This window comes from Urocampus carinirostris, chromosome 10, assembly GCF_059441175.1.
Source record: "Urocampus carinirostris isolate Australia breed hairy pipefish chromosome 10, RoL_Ucar_1.0, whole genome shotgun sequence".
NCBI classification, from domain to species: Eukaryota; Metazoa; Chordata; class Actinopteri; order Syngnathiformes; family Syngnathidae; genus Urocampus; species Urocampus carinirostris.
In genome coordinates this window covers 16,955,663-16,973,005 of record NC_142358.1, presented here as the reverse complement: position 1 = coordinate 16,973,005, position 17,343 = coordinate 16,955,663, and the positions used below count along the sequence as shown (strand labels likewise).

The following is a 17,343-nucleotide window of genomic DNA, read 5'->3' as shown; positions in this document are numbered from 1 at the left end:
TAAAGTATAAAATGAGAAAATGAAAAAAGACAGGTTTAATGCAGAAAATGAATTCATAATTCGAATAAGAAAATGTATTATTCTACTAAATTATATTTGCATGTATTTTTTTCCTTCTACAGCGAACGTCCAAGCTACTTAATTTTTGAACTTTTTTTATAATAAAGCTTATTCATATCGAGCAACTCGGGATCTCACAACAAAATGTTAATTAACAATATATATGATAAAACGAGGCAGCACGGCGGCGCAGGGGTTAGCGCGTGTGCGGCACAGTTGAGGTCGTGAGATCAAACCTCCTGTGTGGAGTTTTCATGTTCTCCCCGTGCTTGCGTGGGTTTCCTCCCACATTCCAAAAACATGCATGTTAGGTTAATTGGCCGGTCTAAATTGTCCCTCGGTGTGAATAAGCGAGCAAATTGTCTGTCCCTTTGTGCCCTGCGATTGGCTGGCAACCAGTTCAGGGTGTCCCCTGCCCAAAGATAGCTGGGATGGGCTCCAGCACCCCTGTGACCCTACTGAGGATAGGTGGTACAGATAATGGATGCATGGATGGATGATATTACGAAACACATGTACAATATAACATGTTAAACTACATAAATAAACACGTATGAAAAAAAAATGTGGTGTAATTTTTTTTGTATTTTGTAAGGGAAAATACGACAGTTTGTAAGGGCATGGAGACGTGGAGGTTGACAGGTATGCAAATTAAAATGAACAAATAAGATAAAAAGGAACAATTGAAGGTAGTGCTAGTAGACATACAATTCAAAACCGAGGTGGGTGTTGTTTCAGTTTTGAAAATATTAAGAATAAAAGGTAATATAACACCCGGTTGGTAGTCACCTGTGAATTCCGCGTATTGATAAAAAGCTATTTAAGCAATTACAATGGCGTTATTAAAGCGACAATCCCTGTGGGGTGTTCGTTCCAGTGGCGTCCCTAATCCAGGAGCGGCGCGGTGATGAATCCACTCCGGGTCTTCCTTACGCCCGCTCCCCTCCACTGAACTCCAACCCCCGCGCGCTCTATCAGCATCTCATTCCTGTCTCAATATGTCTCAAGATGGCGGCCAATGCAGGATCGATGTTTCAATATTGGAAGCGCTTTGACTTACAACAACTACAGGTCAGTGGACGCCGCCTTCGGGCTGGCTTCGGCGGCCACTCGCGCTCCTCTCCCGGGTGGCTTTCTTGCGTGTTTTTGTTCTGCCAGTCGCCTCGTTCACGGAGGGGGGAAAGAGAGCCCGGAGAGCTCCCCCTTCGCATCGATGAAAGTGGCTGCTCTCGCTGATCAGAAATTGATCTTCTTTGTTCAATTCCGCATCGATTGGACCACCGCGACCGGCTACCGGTGGGGGCGACGCCGCCGGGATGCGGTCAAATAACGAATATTCCCCCCAACATCTCCTCGGTCGACCCCTCGAAACCGCCGCCGCTGAGCGACGTCGGGGCCAGTACGGGGAAGCTTTTTCGCCTTCGCCACCTTTTTATCGCGTGTTGTTCAACTTTTAGTAGCCGTAGTTAGCCCGACGAGTTAGCCTGGAGCTGGCTACCTCGGCGGGGGAGGGAAAGAATATTGAGCGGCGGCAGCAGGGGGACACCCGACGTGGATAGTTCACACGACAACTATTTTCTTTTAGAGGTCTTCTTAATGAGCGTTATAGCAAGTTTACTTGACATTTTTAACGAGCTTTTATGGCTAGCGGTTCGGAGGCAGTTTGACGCCAAGTGGCGATTGGTCGCCGTTTCTAACCACCATTTAAACACTTGTCTCTCCCTTTTTTAATAAACTAAACAACATGTGTTTATCATAGTTTCAATTTTATAATTGTATTTTTGTTTCATCAGCACGAGAGATGGGCTGACCTTGTTAAATGTATTTTTTGTTTCTACGACGAACTCCGGAGTTCGTGCACGCGCGCACCATTAATCCCGGACGTGCGCGCGCCCGTAGAACCGGAGCCGAATACTGGGCCCAGTGAATGCGTGTGAACGGTAGTGTTGGGTCGTTCGCGAGCGAAACGGCTCTAGGAGCCGGCTCTTTAAAATGAATGAAAAGAATCGGTTCCCTTCGAATCGCGCGCTCGCTCTCTCCCTTTTTCTCTTCCTCTCACTCTTTCTTATTCTTTCTTATTCTTTCTCTCTATTTCCCTCTCTACTTTATTTCTCTCTCTCTCACTCCTCCCTTTGTTTCTTTTTCCATCACTCATTTTCTCTCTATTAATCTCTTTTCTCACCTGTCTCTTTACTTCTCCCCCTTTCCTTCTCCCTGTCTCTTGAAAGCGCTGATCAAAATGATTTGCATCATCTTTGTCTTGTTGGAAAGTTTAAACTAAGTTAAAGTTGCTGTATATTGAAACAATAAATTCTATCCTAATATTATAACAACCCACATTCTCAAAATGAATTTATTCGGTGCATAATGTTTCACTATTGTTCATATATCATTAAAAACAAAAAAATCTAATGAGCCGCTTGGGTGCCGAAAGAGTCGTCTCTTTTCAGTGAGCCGAGCCAAAACAGCCGGTTCTTTCCCTTTGACCTATCACAAGACATCCAGACAATGGCACTGTTGTGTGCGTGTAGGAATATATGAATGCCCCCTCCTCTTCCCCTTCTCTTGGCATTTAACGCGAACGTGCCCTAGCTGGACTTCAACTTGATGACTAATAGCAGAAGCCCACCGGGGTCATTAACATACGATGGCGTTATTTTGGTTAAACGCAGCCCCCACCTCATCCTGATTTGCACTGGATCGAAACTTTAATTTGGGTCACGACCGGCTCAGAACAAAAGGACAGTAAGCAAGTCTTCCCGGTGGCCTTTGTGTTGCACTTATGCCACATCATCAAGGCTCCACTTCTCCTATTTATTTGATCCTACCCCAGCCCCCTTGTTCATGCATTATGTAAAAAAATGTGCCTCGCTATCTGCTTCCCTCCCCCTTCCTGTTCGCCATCCAATCTCTCACTGGCACCTTCCCCTCCTCCATTTTTTATTTTTTTCCCTCCCCTCTCTCCTTACTGGCCCTTCACCCCGCTCTCACCCATTTCTCCCTGTTTGAACTGCAGTGTGAATGTGAGGGATCAGCCACCCCCCCACCCCTCTCTCTCCCATAGCCTAGTAGATGGACTGCCAGCATGGACAGTGAAGGCAGCGCCAGCAGCCAGGACATGAAAAATGCATCGCATAAGTTTGTGATAAGGCCCTGGGTAATTATGGCAAAGGCCCCTATCACAAGCGATTAGTCAGGACAGTGAATCTGAGCGTGTGCAAAAAGGCTGGCGCTTGGCAGGCCTGTCTGCGGGATAGGAATCAGTCAGAGCTGGTGTATGTGCGTGTATGTGCACAACTCTTCAGAACGATCAGTGTCTATTATTGATGACATCTTATTTACTCTCACTCCCACCAAGAGGTTCCTGGAGGAAAGTCCTCAGAGAAAGTCCTCATTCGGGTCTATTTTTCTGCACATTGTAATGGATGGCGCCGTGTTCCGGAATACCAAGAAGTGTGAAATCTCCCACTTGTGTGTTCGGAAAAACGCATGGGAAGATTCCGGGGAGCCTTTCTAGCAAACTGGACGTGACTTTACTTCACTCTGATGGAAATTCCTGATGTCGCCAGGGTTGGACCTTAAGAGTTCTGTAATACTTATGTTTTGCTCTCTTTGTTGTAAATTAGGGATCGACCGCTACTGGTTCTTCAGGGCCGATACCAAATATTAGTATTTAAAGGAGGCCGATAACAGATATTTGGAGCCAATTTAAATTGCTGTAAAAGCCTAAAAATTTGTAATATGTTTAATAATGCAACTAGAAACTAAGAATATTTGTTATAAAATCAGATAAAACTTTAATAGCTCTCTGAAACCTTTTACAGTAGATAAATTAAAATTTTAACACAACTAACATGTACATTCTTTCACTTAAACCAAAAACTAACATAGCAGGAAATAAAATTAGGTTTAGCAACAACTCGTATAAAGGTACATAAAAACTAAAATATTCCCTTAAATTGTTTAACAATAAATTAGAATTTCAATGCAACAAACATGACTAATCTTTCACTTAAACCAAAGAGACTCAGTTGCATCCAAACATAAATAATCGTCCCGTTGTATGAATAAAAATGCTAATCCTGATATCCGTCAAATTCCTAAATATCAATGCCGATAACAGGCCTACCCGATGAGCGGTCGTTGTCTATTGTCAATTGATAATAGGGATGATCGATCGATCTAAAATGTGGACAGGTATTTTAAAAATGAGTTAAATATAAATTTAGATACAAATTGCATCCCACGTTTAAAATGGGAACCTGTCACATGATTAACATGTGTGAATTAATTTGTATAGAGGGAACCCTGCATTTTACTGCCCCTCTAATGTATAAAAGTATTTAACGTGCTTTTTGACTGCTACCAGTCAACACTGCATTAAGGGGACAGTGTATAATATTTAATGCCTCTTAGTGGTAAAGAACATCTTCATCCGACAAAATAGAACAATATTGATTTGAGTAAAAAGAAAGAATACATTGACAATCCTTTTTCAGATAGTCTTGAGTGGAGATTTAGCATTTATTTGACATATCGTGAGCCTTACCTGGAGGGGGCTGACATGATTGTCAGCCATCTTGCAGCTAAGGGTACCCCTCAAAACAAAAAGCCTTGTAAAAGGCTGGCCAAAAAATGTGCATTTTGTGCCTTTGAGTCTCCATAGTTTGTATTCCTCTTTGTGCATTGTAGCACTTGTTTTCAGTTGCTCTACATAATACAGTGACATTTAGTGCTCAAATATGACACAGTGTCCCTTCAATCTACAAATGTCTTATTTTTATCAGCACGTATACCAGTTAAATCTTGATACATATTTTATAATCTTGCTGTTGTCTCATCAAGCAATTAAGGTTGGGTATCGATACTATTGTTCTGAGTCAATTCTATTTAATTTTCTTTCAATTAGATTTGATCTGTTTTCCAATCTATTCAGTATCTGTACCAAACAAAATTACAGAGTAAGTAAGTTGATTTATGATTTATAAGATTTTTCGTAAATAATACCTAAAATACCACTCGAAATTTTGTAATTAAAAACATATATGAAAAATGTTTTAATTGTCTTAAAGTACTATTTTTGTGCCCAGTTCTCTTTTGTTTTTAGTGTGGGTTACGTTCCAAAAAAGAACCCGAGGTAGGCAAAATTTGTGAACCTTCATTTTATGACTTGACTTGACTATTCTTATACAATTAATACTGTATTATGCATTGAAACCAAAGAACAAATCATTTTTCTTTGCTGAAGTATTTGTTTGACACGTAGAAGCACTGTATCAAGGTTTTTTTTTTTTTTTTTTTTTTTTTTTTTACAAATAACTACTGTGCCGTCAAATAATAATAAGTGGAAAGACTTTAGCCAATCAGAATGCAGAACACAATGCATGTTGCAAATCTGTGAAGTAGAAAAACCGTTAAACCTTAACCGCGTTGTAGCGAGGGAATACTGCAGAATACATTTCTGAAAATTAGAAGAATGTAACAAAATTTTGCCTTTTAAAGTGACAATGAAAGCAATATTTAACAATCATTTTTTCCAGCCTTAAATGCATTTTTTATTGAGTGTGAAGTAATCGGTTTTATATGTGTCTGAGTGGTTTCTCGTCCTATTTCTGATAAATATTATTGACCTTGTACAACTGATCGTTTACGAATTGTGGGCAACTTTGTTGGTGTGAACTCGGTAGGTAATGTTCCACTCCGGAGATTTTTTAACTCCTCGCACTGTCTGAAATGACAGGGTCCTGAATTTGGGTACCGTATAAACATTCGACTATTATTGTAGGGCCACTTTTCGGGTCGGCTTCCTACCCTATTACAATAATAGGAGTGGTATTGTTATGTTTTATCTTTTAAGATGCGGTAAATGGCGTCCCCCGCAATGTTTATGTTTGTAACGGTTGTAGAGAATCAACTGGCTTAAATTGTTTCCATATTACCCGAAACCAAGTTTCCAGTTCAAACTGGAAGTTGCATCCATAACTCACGCAACAACTCAAGAGGCCAATGAATAAGTCAACGATTCTTGAAGACTATGGATGCAAGCGATTTACAAAGTGAGAAAAAGCATAGAAATACCACAGGAAGCATCAGTCGTACTCGATGCACCTCAATTTCACGATTACAAATGTTTATGTCTCAACCCCACGGTGGCTCCCGCAACGCCACTCCAAAATACAGCAAAAAGCCTGTTGATCATAATGGATAGCTTCCAGACACACTAGGAAATTCAAAAGCAGAACGTGAATACTATAAAAATGAGGTTCATTCTTCCAATATTTTATATTTGAAAGCAAAACTGAAAGCTTTTTTTAGCAGTTCTTCTCACTCCAGATAAGTGTGCGGGCTTCAAGCCAATTGTCAGTCCCAAATAAAGTCTACTATAATGTTAAACATTGTCACCATTTTTTGTGCACACGTGTTCCTCAAAAATTTTATTATTTCAAAATTGTAATTTCTGTCTTCAATTTCATTATTAGTCAAGATATATTGTATATTGTAGCCTTAAGTCAACCGTACGAAGTTGGTCCAATTTGTTGGCAATTGTGTCTGAAAAGGTAGGTTTTTTTTTGTTTTTTGCAAGTATGCCTTTAATAAGCAACATTATCTGGAACAAAAACTAGTTTTACTACATTTTAACTAGTCTGTGACATAAAAACAAGAACAATACAGTTAACTATTTCTTGCGGTGGTAATGTCCCAAATAGAACTTGTAAAAAAATAAAGGTGTCAACTTTATGATTTTCGCCTTATCACACATTTCTTGTGTAAATATTGTGTAAATTATAACTATAACCTTATCCTCATTGTTTTATAACCTTATCTTCTCTGTTCCTTTATCTTCTTGTTTTTTTTTTTTTTACCTCACTGTGAATGTGTGAAACTGGAGTGTCATGCCCAATGTCGCTGTCACAATATATTAACCCATTTTAATGACAATAAAGGTATATTCTATTCTATTCTATTATACATTTATACTGTAATACATTGAAGCGGAACACCAAACAATTTTCACCAGCCCAATTATTTGGTTAAGAATAAAAGTTCTGTATACTGTACCTGTAAACAGATTTTTTAGCAATATTTATCCAACCCATTATGGACTGTTGAGCCAATCAGAATGCAGAACACAATGCATGATGAAAATTTGTGAAGCGGGAACACCATGAAAGGTGAAATGCCTTAAAGTAAGGGATTTTTGTACTTAGAATAACCAAAAATACCATGTAGCAACATTTGGGACTTATTTTTTATTCATTCTTTCCTCAGTGTAATAAAACTAGTTACCCCAAATTATTTGCCTGTTTCAACCCCATTAGGCGATATGTTAGTTGGAATGCTGGAAGCACTAATCAACACAATGTTCAATTTACACATTTCTGTAAACCAGGGGTCTCCAACATGCCTCTTAAGGAGAGCTGAGGTGCCCATGGACCTGTCCTGAAAATAGCTCACCAGTGCTGGGTCGTTGTGATTTTCTTATAAAATTATTTTTTTGTAGTGGTTGATCTATTTAACCATTCTTATGATAACCTGGTTATGACGTAGTAAGAACATACTAATACAATGATGCGTGTTTTTAGAAATGCATATCAAACTGGGTTCCCTTTGTGCTAATTAGTAACAAGAAGTAGCTCTCAGCTTGAAAAACTTTGGAGACTTCTGCTGTTAACAATTCTCCTGTGTTGGTTCTTGGAGGTTTCATTCATCATATTTACTGTACCGTAAAATAGAAGGCGCACGTGATTATAAGCCGCACCCAGTACATTTTTAAATGAAACAGAATTTTGTACATACATAAGCTGAACCTGACATAACCCGTATGTGCCCACATTGAAACATGGGGATTTTCAAAGAGAGATGGTACACATAGAGTTTTAATTATATACGGTACCTTTACCCCTTAACGGGCCACTGGACTTTTGACAAACAAATACGTGTCAACGATCTCCCCAGTCACTGAAATACGTCATGCCACATGTCATTGGAAAGCTTAAACTCTTGGGATTAAAAATATACTCTTGAAAGAAACATCACGATCAGGCTGAAACAAGATACCTGAAAACTATAAAGCCGGCGTAACTCTGGCCGTCTTAACCTTCTTTAAATGTCCGCAAAAATTGCTTTTTTTTTCACATCAAGGACAATCGATAAAATACAACCGTGTAAAATATTTACTCCAAAACGCATGGTAATGCCGACAAATGAGGAGAAATCCGCCTAAAAAAATTCTGCTTCGTTGTATGTTGCTTCTTGTAATCCGTTCGTTTCGCCACATTATATCCCTTTACAAATAAAAAGACTCGTAAAATTATTTCCAACTCGATATATGCCCTCCTCTTTCTATTGACACATTTTCCATGATGGGGGTCTGTTCATGTTAGTTTTTTGTTAGCAGAAAGTTACATGACACTTTAGTCTCACTCTTACCTTTACTGCTCGGGCGCCCCTGGCGGCTGTTAGAAAAAAATGCACGAATTAGCTGCATCTTTGCGTAAGCCGCAGGTTTGAAAGTTTAGTAAGTACCGTATTTTCCGCACTATAGGGCGCACCGGGTTATAGGGCGCACCCCCAAAAAATAGTTTTTGGTCCTATATCTTCCATAGATAAGGCGCTACAATGGGAACGTCGACAAAACAGTCAGATGATTCAGTCCAACTGATTACCCCCTTAACATTCCCAAAGCTTGCAAAGAAGCAAATACGTGTCGTAGACACATGCGGATGCGGTGTCCGTACGATGTCACTCAAATGCATCATTTCAAATATCATTCGGAAGGTTAAAGTCTTGGGATTCAAGAAATGCCAAACATTTCTTAGTTTCTATTTTCTTTTTCGCTCGCAACTTTACTGTGTATATGACAATAAACACTGGAATTGAGTTTAATTCACTCAACTCATCACAGCAACATCAAGATCGTTCTAAAACAAGATACCGGGAAAATATAAAGCCGCATAGCTCACCTAAGTTGTCACGTTCAATAATGATATGCAATCATGGTCTTCTTACAACCGTGAGTGAAGTAAATCCAGGAGAGTAAATTATTTGCAAATACAGACTAATAAAACATGTTTCTTTATGGTGTACTTTAGCAAGCTTGCTACACCATTGCTAAACTCGGCCAATTGCAGGGTTTGTTTTGGCCATCTAGCCAATCCGAGGCTCCGAAAAACTTCAGCCAATAGCGATCGATTTAACGGATGATTGATACATCTTTTTCGGCCAATTGCAGGGTTTGTTTTGGTGCTCTAGCCAATCCGAGGCTCCGAATAACTTCAGCCAATAGTGATCAATTTAACGGATGATTGACACATCTTTTTCGGCCAATTGCAGGGTTTGTTTCGGCCCTCTAGCCTATCCGAGGCTCCAAATAACTTTAGCCAATAGTGATCGATTCAAATGATGATTGACACATTGGTTAGCCAATGAAACGCCGGTATATAAATCCCAGCATACACCGCGGACTACTCCACGTTCGGGGGGAAATCGAGTCGGCGGCTGTTGCGTAAGTTGCGAGACCTTGTGATTTAATGTTGATCCATAAATAAGACGCACTGTATTATAAGGCGCATGGTCAGCTTTTGAAAAAAAAATAAGACTTTTAGGTGCGCCTTATAGTGCGGAAAATACGGTACTTGCGGCTAATAGTCCGAATTTTACAGTATCTATTAATAGTGATTGTCATTGACGTTCAAATAAAATGTCAAACATCTAGATCTTTCTACTTCCAATACAATATTTGATTAACACAGCTGCTAAATGTGTTACAAAAGTTCGTATAGCTTTTATTCGACCTACCTTTGTTTCTCCTTTGATGAAACTATGCATTATACACATGTCCCATTCATTTTCAATGTCACCATCTTTGGTACTGCCAATTGATGCAGTAGTAAGTGCATTGACTGGTAACCAGTTCAAATCCTACTTTGTAAATATTTCAAACTTAAGTAATTTGCATATAGACTTGGTAAACCTGTACTGGATCAAAATTAAATTCAATTAATTGACGTTTAAGGGCACGGCGTCGCAGTGGTTAGCGAGTGTGGGGCACAGTTCTGAGGTCATGAGATCGAACCTCCCGTGCTTGCGTGGGTTTCCTCCGGGCACTCCGGTTTCCTCCCACTTTCCGAAAAACTGCATAAAAAGTCATTTGGCCGGTCCAAATTGTTCCTAGGTGTGAATGAGCGAGTGAGTTGTCTGTCTCTGTGTGCCCTGCGACTGTGTGGCAACCAGTCCAGGGTGTCCCCTGGCCACTGTCCAAAGATAGGTGGGATGGGCTCTAGAACCCCCGCGACCCTACTTAGGATAAGTGGTGCAGATAATGGATGATGGATAATTGACATTTAACCTAATTCTACCAGTGTTATGCATCAGCTCAGTTGAATTTAGCTCCCTTGGTTATATCCTTGCCATTCTTACACCTGGTCAGTGGTTCAATCCCCGCCCCAGCCCACTAAAATAAATTGTCCCGCAGTTACTAATCATATTTTACTAATAGCATTTAAAGCTTTATTTAAACACTATTTAGCTAAACTTTTCCCATACTTTGTTCACAGTCCTAAAGATATTATTTTAGCGATCATCTAACTGCACTCGGATTCCCACGAAATAATCATAAAAAAAAAAAATCACTGTTTACCTATTAGTTATTATTCCCATTCCCATTAGGTTTTAACAACGTCAACATACGTACTATGTATGCACTGTGTGAAATGCAATTCAGTTGTCTGCCAGTATATCTAGTCTCCTTTGACATAAGTGACTGTTATGTAGTGCTAAAGGACATGCTGCTTATTTTGGCATACCACAACAGTTGTTTACTTTCAACTAAAACACTTTAAGGGTGGACCTCAGAACTTCCAAGCGAGATGGTTGCGACTCCCCAGCTCCGAGGAATGTGGCGTGTATCATGACCGTCCATTTCAAATTTACACTGATTGGGCCTTTTTAAACTAAAGATATTTTGCAGGTACCATTTTTAAAGTGTATTGTTGAACAGCAATTCAAAACTTGTTGGATAACACCATATTTGTATTGAGTCATAACTGTCCTTCAATTTTGAGGTGTGTTTTGTTTTGCACTGGAGCCTGTTGTCGTCACTTTGTTGTCATAAACTAAGCGAGGACAACCTTGGTTAAGGATAGATGAAACACTCCGAGGTTAGACTCCAGGAGGTGAATTCTGCTATTAAACTTAATTCTGTTTGCAATTTTTTGCTTGCTACACATACCTAAGCAATTCAGCATTATTATTACACTTCTGATAAAAAACATCAAAAAGAAAATTCAAAATATGAAATTAAGATTTATTTTTCTGTTTCTTATCTTTAATACTATTTATTCATAGTTGTTTGTTGTGTCGCCACAAACGGTTATTTAATTGTTTGGTCAATTAATTGGTTGATATTTTTCATGTGAAGGTTGACAGTGACTTTAATGGGCATTGATAATTATTTAGTGCCTCTTTGTGATAGAACAAACTTATTCATTATCCAGTCATCCATTTTTTGCACCGCTTATCCTCAGTAGGGTCGCAGGCTTATTAATTATAAAAAAACAATATTGATTTTAATCAATTGTCCGCCACCTCCCTGCCATGGGTCCTCAAAGCCCAAAATTTGACGAAAGTCTGGGGGAAATAACTTAAGACAAATTGTGTGGTTTGGTGACTTTGAGGCTCTGTAGTTTGTATTTTTCCTTTTGCTTTTTAGCACTTGTTTTCGGTCTCACTTCACAATCCAGTGACATCTAGTGGTCAAATTAAACACTGTCCCTTTACGAAGAATTGGTCAAATGACTGATCTGAATAAATTATTGACAATGGGGAAGTAACTTAATGCAGTTTTTGTAATTCTACTAACAAGCCAAGTAGTTGAATCTGTTGTTACCAAGTGTTTTGATATATTTTAATGCATTTTAATACTTATTTGGAGTTTCCAATGAGACTCAACACACAACAGGTATTTTTTGCAATACTAAACCATGTTACAGTATTCTTCAGATTAGAAATCGCAGGATTTTTCTCAGTTTGGACGGGGATTTGATTCATACTCTGGTGAGACTTGTGTGTGAAATTATTAATACATTATTACCGGGTACATCATTTCACATGTTATTTTCACACTAAACTGCAAGAAGGCACTCGAGGCCTGTGTTAATGATTTCAACATTGCCGGTGTTGTGCCGAATAATTTTGGTGTTAGATTTGATCAAATACATTTCCCCCAAAAATGTGACTTATACTTCAGTGCGACTTATAAATGTTTTTCCTTTTTAACTATGCCTTTTTTGGCTGGTGCCGCGCGGATTTACTATAATTAGAATCATTGCAAGTTGTTCTATCATTTCAGTAGCCTGTTTTGTCTTGATGCACATATTCTTTGTGCATTTCATCTTTTTGATGATGAAAATCCAAGCCAACCTAGATGTCATTCGCTTTAAGTCATCAGAGTCTATTCCTCAGGCTCCAGCCGCTGATGTTCATTAAAATCTTATTTGATCAGCGTGTCCTATTCCCCCCGCGTAAAGAACCAGCTAGGTGGTTGTTACAGGACAGAGAGTGCTTTGAAAGAGCGTTGTGAGCTGTTAACTCGTCTTTTCTGCGTGCGGTTCTTTTTTTCCCCCCATGTCTTATTTTTCCCCTTCCTTTATCCTCCCCCCTTTCTCACCATCACTTGAAACACAAATGGGTGCAACAATGATGCTTTTAGCAAGGTCTTGCACACTTGCAAAATGGATCAGTGATTCAGAGATGACGGCAGGATGACTGTGAATTACAGATGGAGGAGGTTTTTAAAGACTAATCCCTGTCTGTCCATTACGGAGTGGAGTTTCTTTGGAGGAGCTCATCAGTCTTGTCTCCTATTGTTGTTTTTGTCCTTCCCCCTCCCTCCTTCGTTTTCATTTGACCCAGTCAAGCAGTTTGCTGGGAACATTGTGTCTTTACTTGGGAGCAATGGGAGATTGTGCTTCATTATTGGCAAGCCCTAATAAGATAGGAGATGTTAGTATGCTTTGGAGTTTTCCAAGTAACCCTGGAAAATTGGAAACAGAACTTGAGTGTGATTTATTGACCCTAATGGCCTTCATCTTTGCTTCCCACCATGGACATTTGTTAGCTCCTCCTGTTTATTATCTGAGATTTAGCATAAATCACAGAATTCTTTTGTGGGGCTTGGATGTCAGAGGCTAGCTAGAGGTTAGTATATACATTTATTTCTTTGACACACGTCACTCACCATGTCAATTTTCCCTAGTCATCAACAATAAATCCTGAACATCACATGCGTCAACCTTATTTTGTTGAATAATGCAGAAGCTTCTTTGTTGGATGCCGAGTTAGGAAAATGTTGATTAAATGAATGCTATAATTGTAAAATAACTGATTATGGAAAGAATCTTTTGATTTAAAAGTATTCAGAACACTCACAAAATATTTCTCATTTTTTGAAATTAGTCAATTTTCTACTGACCTAGAGAACAAAATAGAATCGTCTTTTTTAAATTGGTGGTGAAACATTGTATGAAACAAAATTATACATGGCACTCCAGGGTAAACGTGTATGTAATGAAGACTTTAAGGAAAAAAATAAGAAAAGGACTGTCAGAATAAATTGGCAAAAATCTTTACAACATAGTGCTTAGAGATGGTCTCGAGCTATAATGATGCAATGAAAAAAAATAGTGCATTGTAACTGTAGTGCAATAGAGGTGCCACAACCATTTGATTAATCGGTTAACACATTTAAACAATTTTTTTACAAAATGGGGTTAAAATTGATTTATTCATTTCACACTCTTTGTATCAGAATTACATCCAATTTTCAGATTTGCGTTTTTTAACAAAGAATATTCGCCCATTAAAAAGTTTTTCATGCTTGATTATTTTTGTGTTGTTTAAACATTTTGCAAATGTAGGAAGATGGCTTCAGAGGTGATAAATATGTGTATTTCCTTTTTTTTTCCATTAATCTTTATTATTAATCATTTAGGTGCTATTTTAGGTAATTATTCAAATTTGACTGTTTCCACAAGTCCCATAATAACGATTATTTTGGTTTAGGCCTGACGTTAGCAATACAGTTTTACATATTACCTTTTTTTTCACATGGTATGGGTTATACTAATTATCATGAATGTATTTTTACTGCACTGTTGATTTGAAAATCAACATGAAAACATTGATTTTATCCTGATCATGGATTCATCAGATTCTAAGATTTTTTGCAGCCCTCGATCAATGTCACAAACGTTCACAGTGATTTACTGATGCTTTGTGTGTCCTCCATTTGTGGGCAGCTCTGTTGTAACTTTCTAAAAAGTGATCAGTAGCTCATTCTTATCCTCCAACTTGTGCCGGGTAAATTTAGTCATGGCTTCGGTAAGTCGATCCCGGTGCGGCGGTCATCGGCTACCCGAGTGGTTTAAATCTCTCAGCCACCGGCCTGCTGCTGCTGTTGTTGTCTGCAGGAGTTTTACTGTTAATTTATGAGCCACTTGTCTGAAGGCACTGGTTGGGATATTTTTACCCCGACTGTTGCTGCACAGGCTGGGGGAGCATTGAGTACGGCGGGTGGCGAGGGGCATCACGTCATGCTTTTACTGTAGCCAAGCAGCCCTCTGCCCAGTGACAGAACCTGGCATTGGGACTGAGCTTGCACTGTTGTGCTTGGTGGGTGTTGGCGACTAAGCATGAGTCAGAGTAGGGCGAGTGCATAGCAGGTCTTTGGTGTCTGCTACTTGGTTAAGTTTGGTCTCGCTTTCTGTTGGCTTTTACTGTGCGTCACAGTCAAGAGGAGAGCTACAGACTCCTCCTGATTAGTAGTGCAAACGATTAGTGAATATTGTCAACAAAAACTGATAATGGTAATAGTCCACAATGATTATTGTCGCCAAAAGCGTTTTTCTCACAAGCCTGAGGCATCCTTACATGAATATGATCTCTGCTGAGTCGCACGTGCGCAATAGTGTCTTTGTCTCAAGTGGTAACATAAGTACGTAGAAATAGCGGCGGCAACATCAAGTACCTGGACTAAAACTTCTAAAGTTTGGTCGTGTGTTCGCCTGGAAACTGCATAAAAAGATAACTTGCAAAGTTTGCAAACCAGACCTTGTGTGTCATGGCAGTAGCTCAGTGACGCACGAACGAGCATTTGAAAATCACGTCGGACTCGCCTCTGTAAGATTTAATTAATGTTCAAGCCAATACAGTTTTGATATAAGGATTGTACGTTTTATATATATATTTCGTGATTGAATAAATCATGAAGGTTTGCCAGACTGTTCCATACAAACTTATTTGAAATGGAATGGATGAAGTCGGCAAACGATAGTTTTAAAATCTATTTGATTTCCAACTGTTGAGAATCCTTAAGTTCTTTTGTAACAGACCTTTCTCTTGACATTTTGATTTTTTCATTATTTTGAATGTCCCTAAAAATGGACAATGGTTTATTTGTGTAACTTGGTATTTACAAACTGTCTAATTTGTTTTAAAAATGTTTTTAATTATTGTATAAATCTACAGTATTTCCAATAAAACCTGTATTTTTCATTGTACCCATTATCTTGTTTGTTATAATTTTCCACATAACTAAATCTATTTCAAGCTTAATTTAAGAAACCTTTTCTTTTTAAAAATTTGACTCAGGGTTTCAATAGTTTGACTAGTCGACTATTGAAATAATCGTTAGTTCAGCCCTTCTCCTGATAGCTTGCTGTGAATCGTCCTGTCTTTGGACCTTTTCTTCCCCCGGTTCTTCGTTCTACCCTTCTGTTGCGGAGTGTCAGTTACACCCGTATTATGCCAATTTACCAACCCCCAAAAAAAGAACTTGATTCATAATCTAATAATTCTGTTGAGAACATTTTACAATGTGTGGTGGAATTTTTATTTACCAGCGTGTTTTTAATACAGATAAAAACTGCTGAACTTAATTTTAATGTAAAAATACCATACACAATACTAACACAAAACTAACAATGTATTTATTTAATGTCCTGAAAGTCTGATTTATTGTCTAATACACCAACGAGTTGTTTCTCTCGTAGTATCATTTGCGTTCAATTATATCTTTCAGGACGATTTTCTGTTTTCTTCCTTCTCTGACATTTGTCAGTATGATAATGAGAGAAAATCTAAATACTTTTGGTGTGTCATCTGTATTACTGTGGTTAGGATTTGGCGCTCTTACTGCTTCGACCCGGTTCGATTTTCATTGCATCCTGTCTTTAATGACGGCGTGTTTTTTGACTGATCAATTATTGCACGAATCCGGTGGTAAACTGTAAAATCCTGTGCAAAATAACTTTTGAGTTCTTTTTTTGGGTAAAAAAGAAATGTGCGTTATACACGGATAAATGTGAAATGATAGTCATAATGAAAATCTGAAATGCAATATTAGATATGCACAAATTATATTTACATAAACTAAAATACTAAAAGTAACATGCGTTATTTTTTCTATCACTGAATCAACATTGTAAGAGCAAAACGACTGCTCAATTCCACCTAAACTTTAAAAAAATGTTCAGGGTAGTGTAAATGGAAAAAATTGATTATACTGTTGAAATTTGAATGAACAACAGAAATCAGTCTGACGAGAACAAGTTTACAGACCTTACAAGTGGAAGTTATACAACTTCAATTTGGTTTTAACAGTTGTTTCGATATTACATAATTTGACAACGCCTTTGTTGTGACAGCCAATTAATGAGTATTTTTGCAAATTAAAGGGTGGACACATTCAACTTTCACATGACTATTAACTATTGCGCAGTTTTGACATTGACACGCCTTGTAGGTCTTTGTAATTTTTATTTTACTGTTGGACAAAGAACCTCTCTACAACTGTGTTTGACCAATCACAGCTAAAAAAAACAACATTTTTTATACTTCGTGGAATATGTTTATAGCAGCTGAATCCACCCGCTTTTATCTATCTCAGGCATGGGCATATTGGCAAATTCTGTTGACTGGATAAGGGTTAACTCAGGGCTCAAGTCACGACCAATCATGGCTCAGTTTGTAAACACCACATGGCTAAACTCAGAAATCCGGTGAGCTGTGATTGGTTGATTGTAAATATATTTTAAAGAAACCGTCATCGTTTGCACTTTTGTTTGATTTTACAGGCGTTTTAATCTAGTTAGCGCAGTCTTTTTGACTTGTGACTTTTGGCAAGCTTTAAAGCAGATATGCTACAAGAGATTCTGTTTCAAGCGTCAGGCCTTTTCCAGGCAAATTTTCCTGGAAAAGGTTGAAATAAGGCAATTCAACTCTTAA

The 17,343-nt window shown here is 38.5% G+C and overlaps 1 protein-coding gene across 3 annotated transcripts in view; it reads left to right on the top strand.

Moving 5' to 3' along the window:
• The first annotated feature begins 960 nt into the window (after positions 1-960).
• Positions 961-17,343, top strand: part of LOC148357939 (homeobox protein cut-like 1) — a 125,482-nt gene continuing 109,099 nt past the window's right edge. Inside the window, exon 1 of one of the 3 annotated variants that reach the window (XM_088344963.1) lies at positions 961-1,131. In XM_088344963.1, coding sequence (XP_088201089.1) covers positions 1,069-1,131 — 63 coding nt within the window. In that variant the 5' untranslated portion in view covers positions 961-1,068. The remainder of the gene's footprint in view (positions 1,132-17,343) is intronic. The other 2 variants (XM_088344964.1, XM_088344965.1) reach the window with 2 other exon arrangements.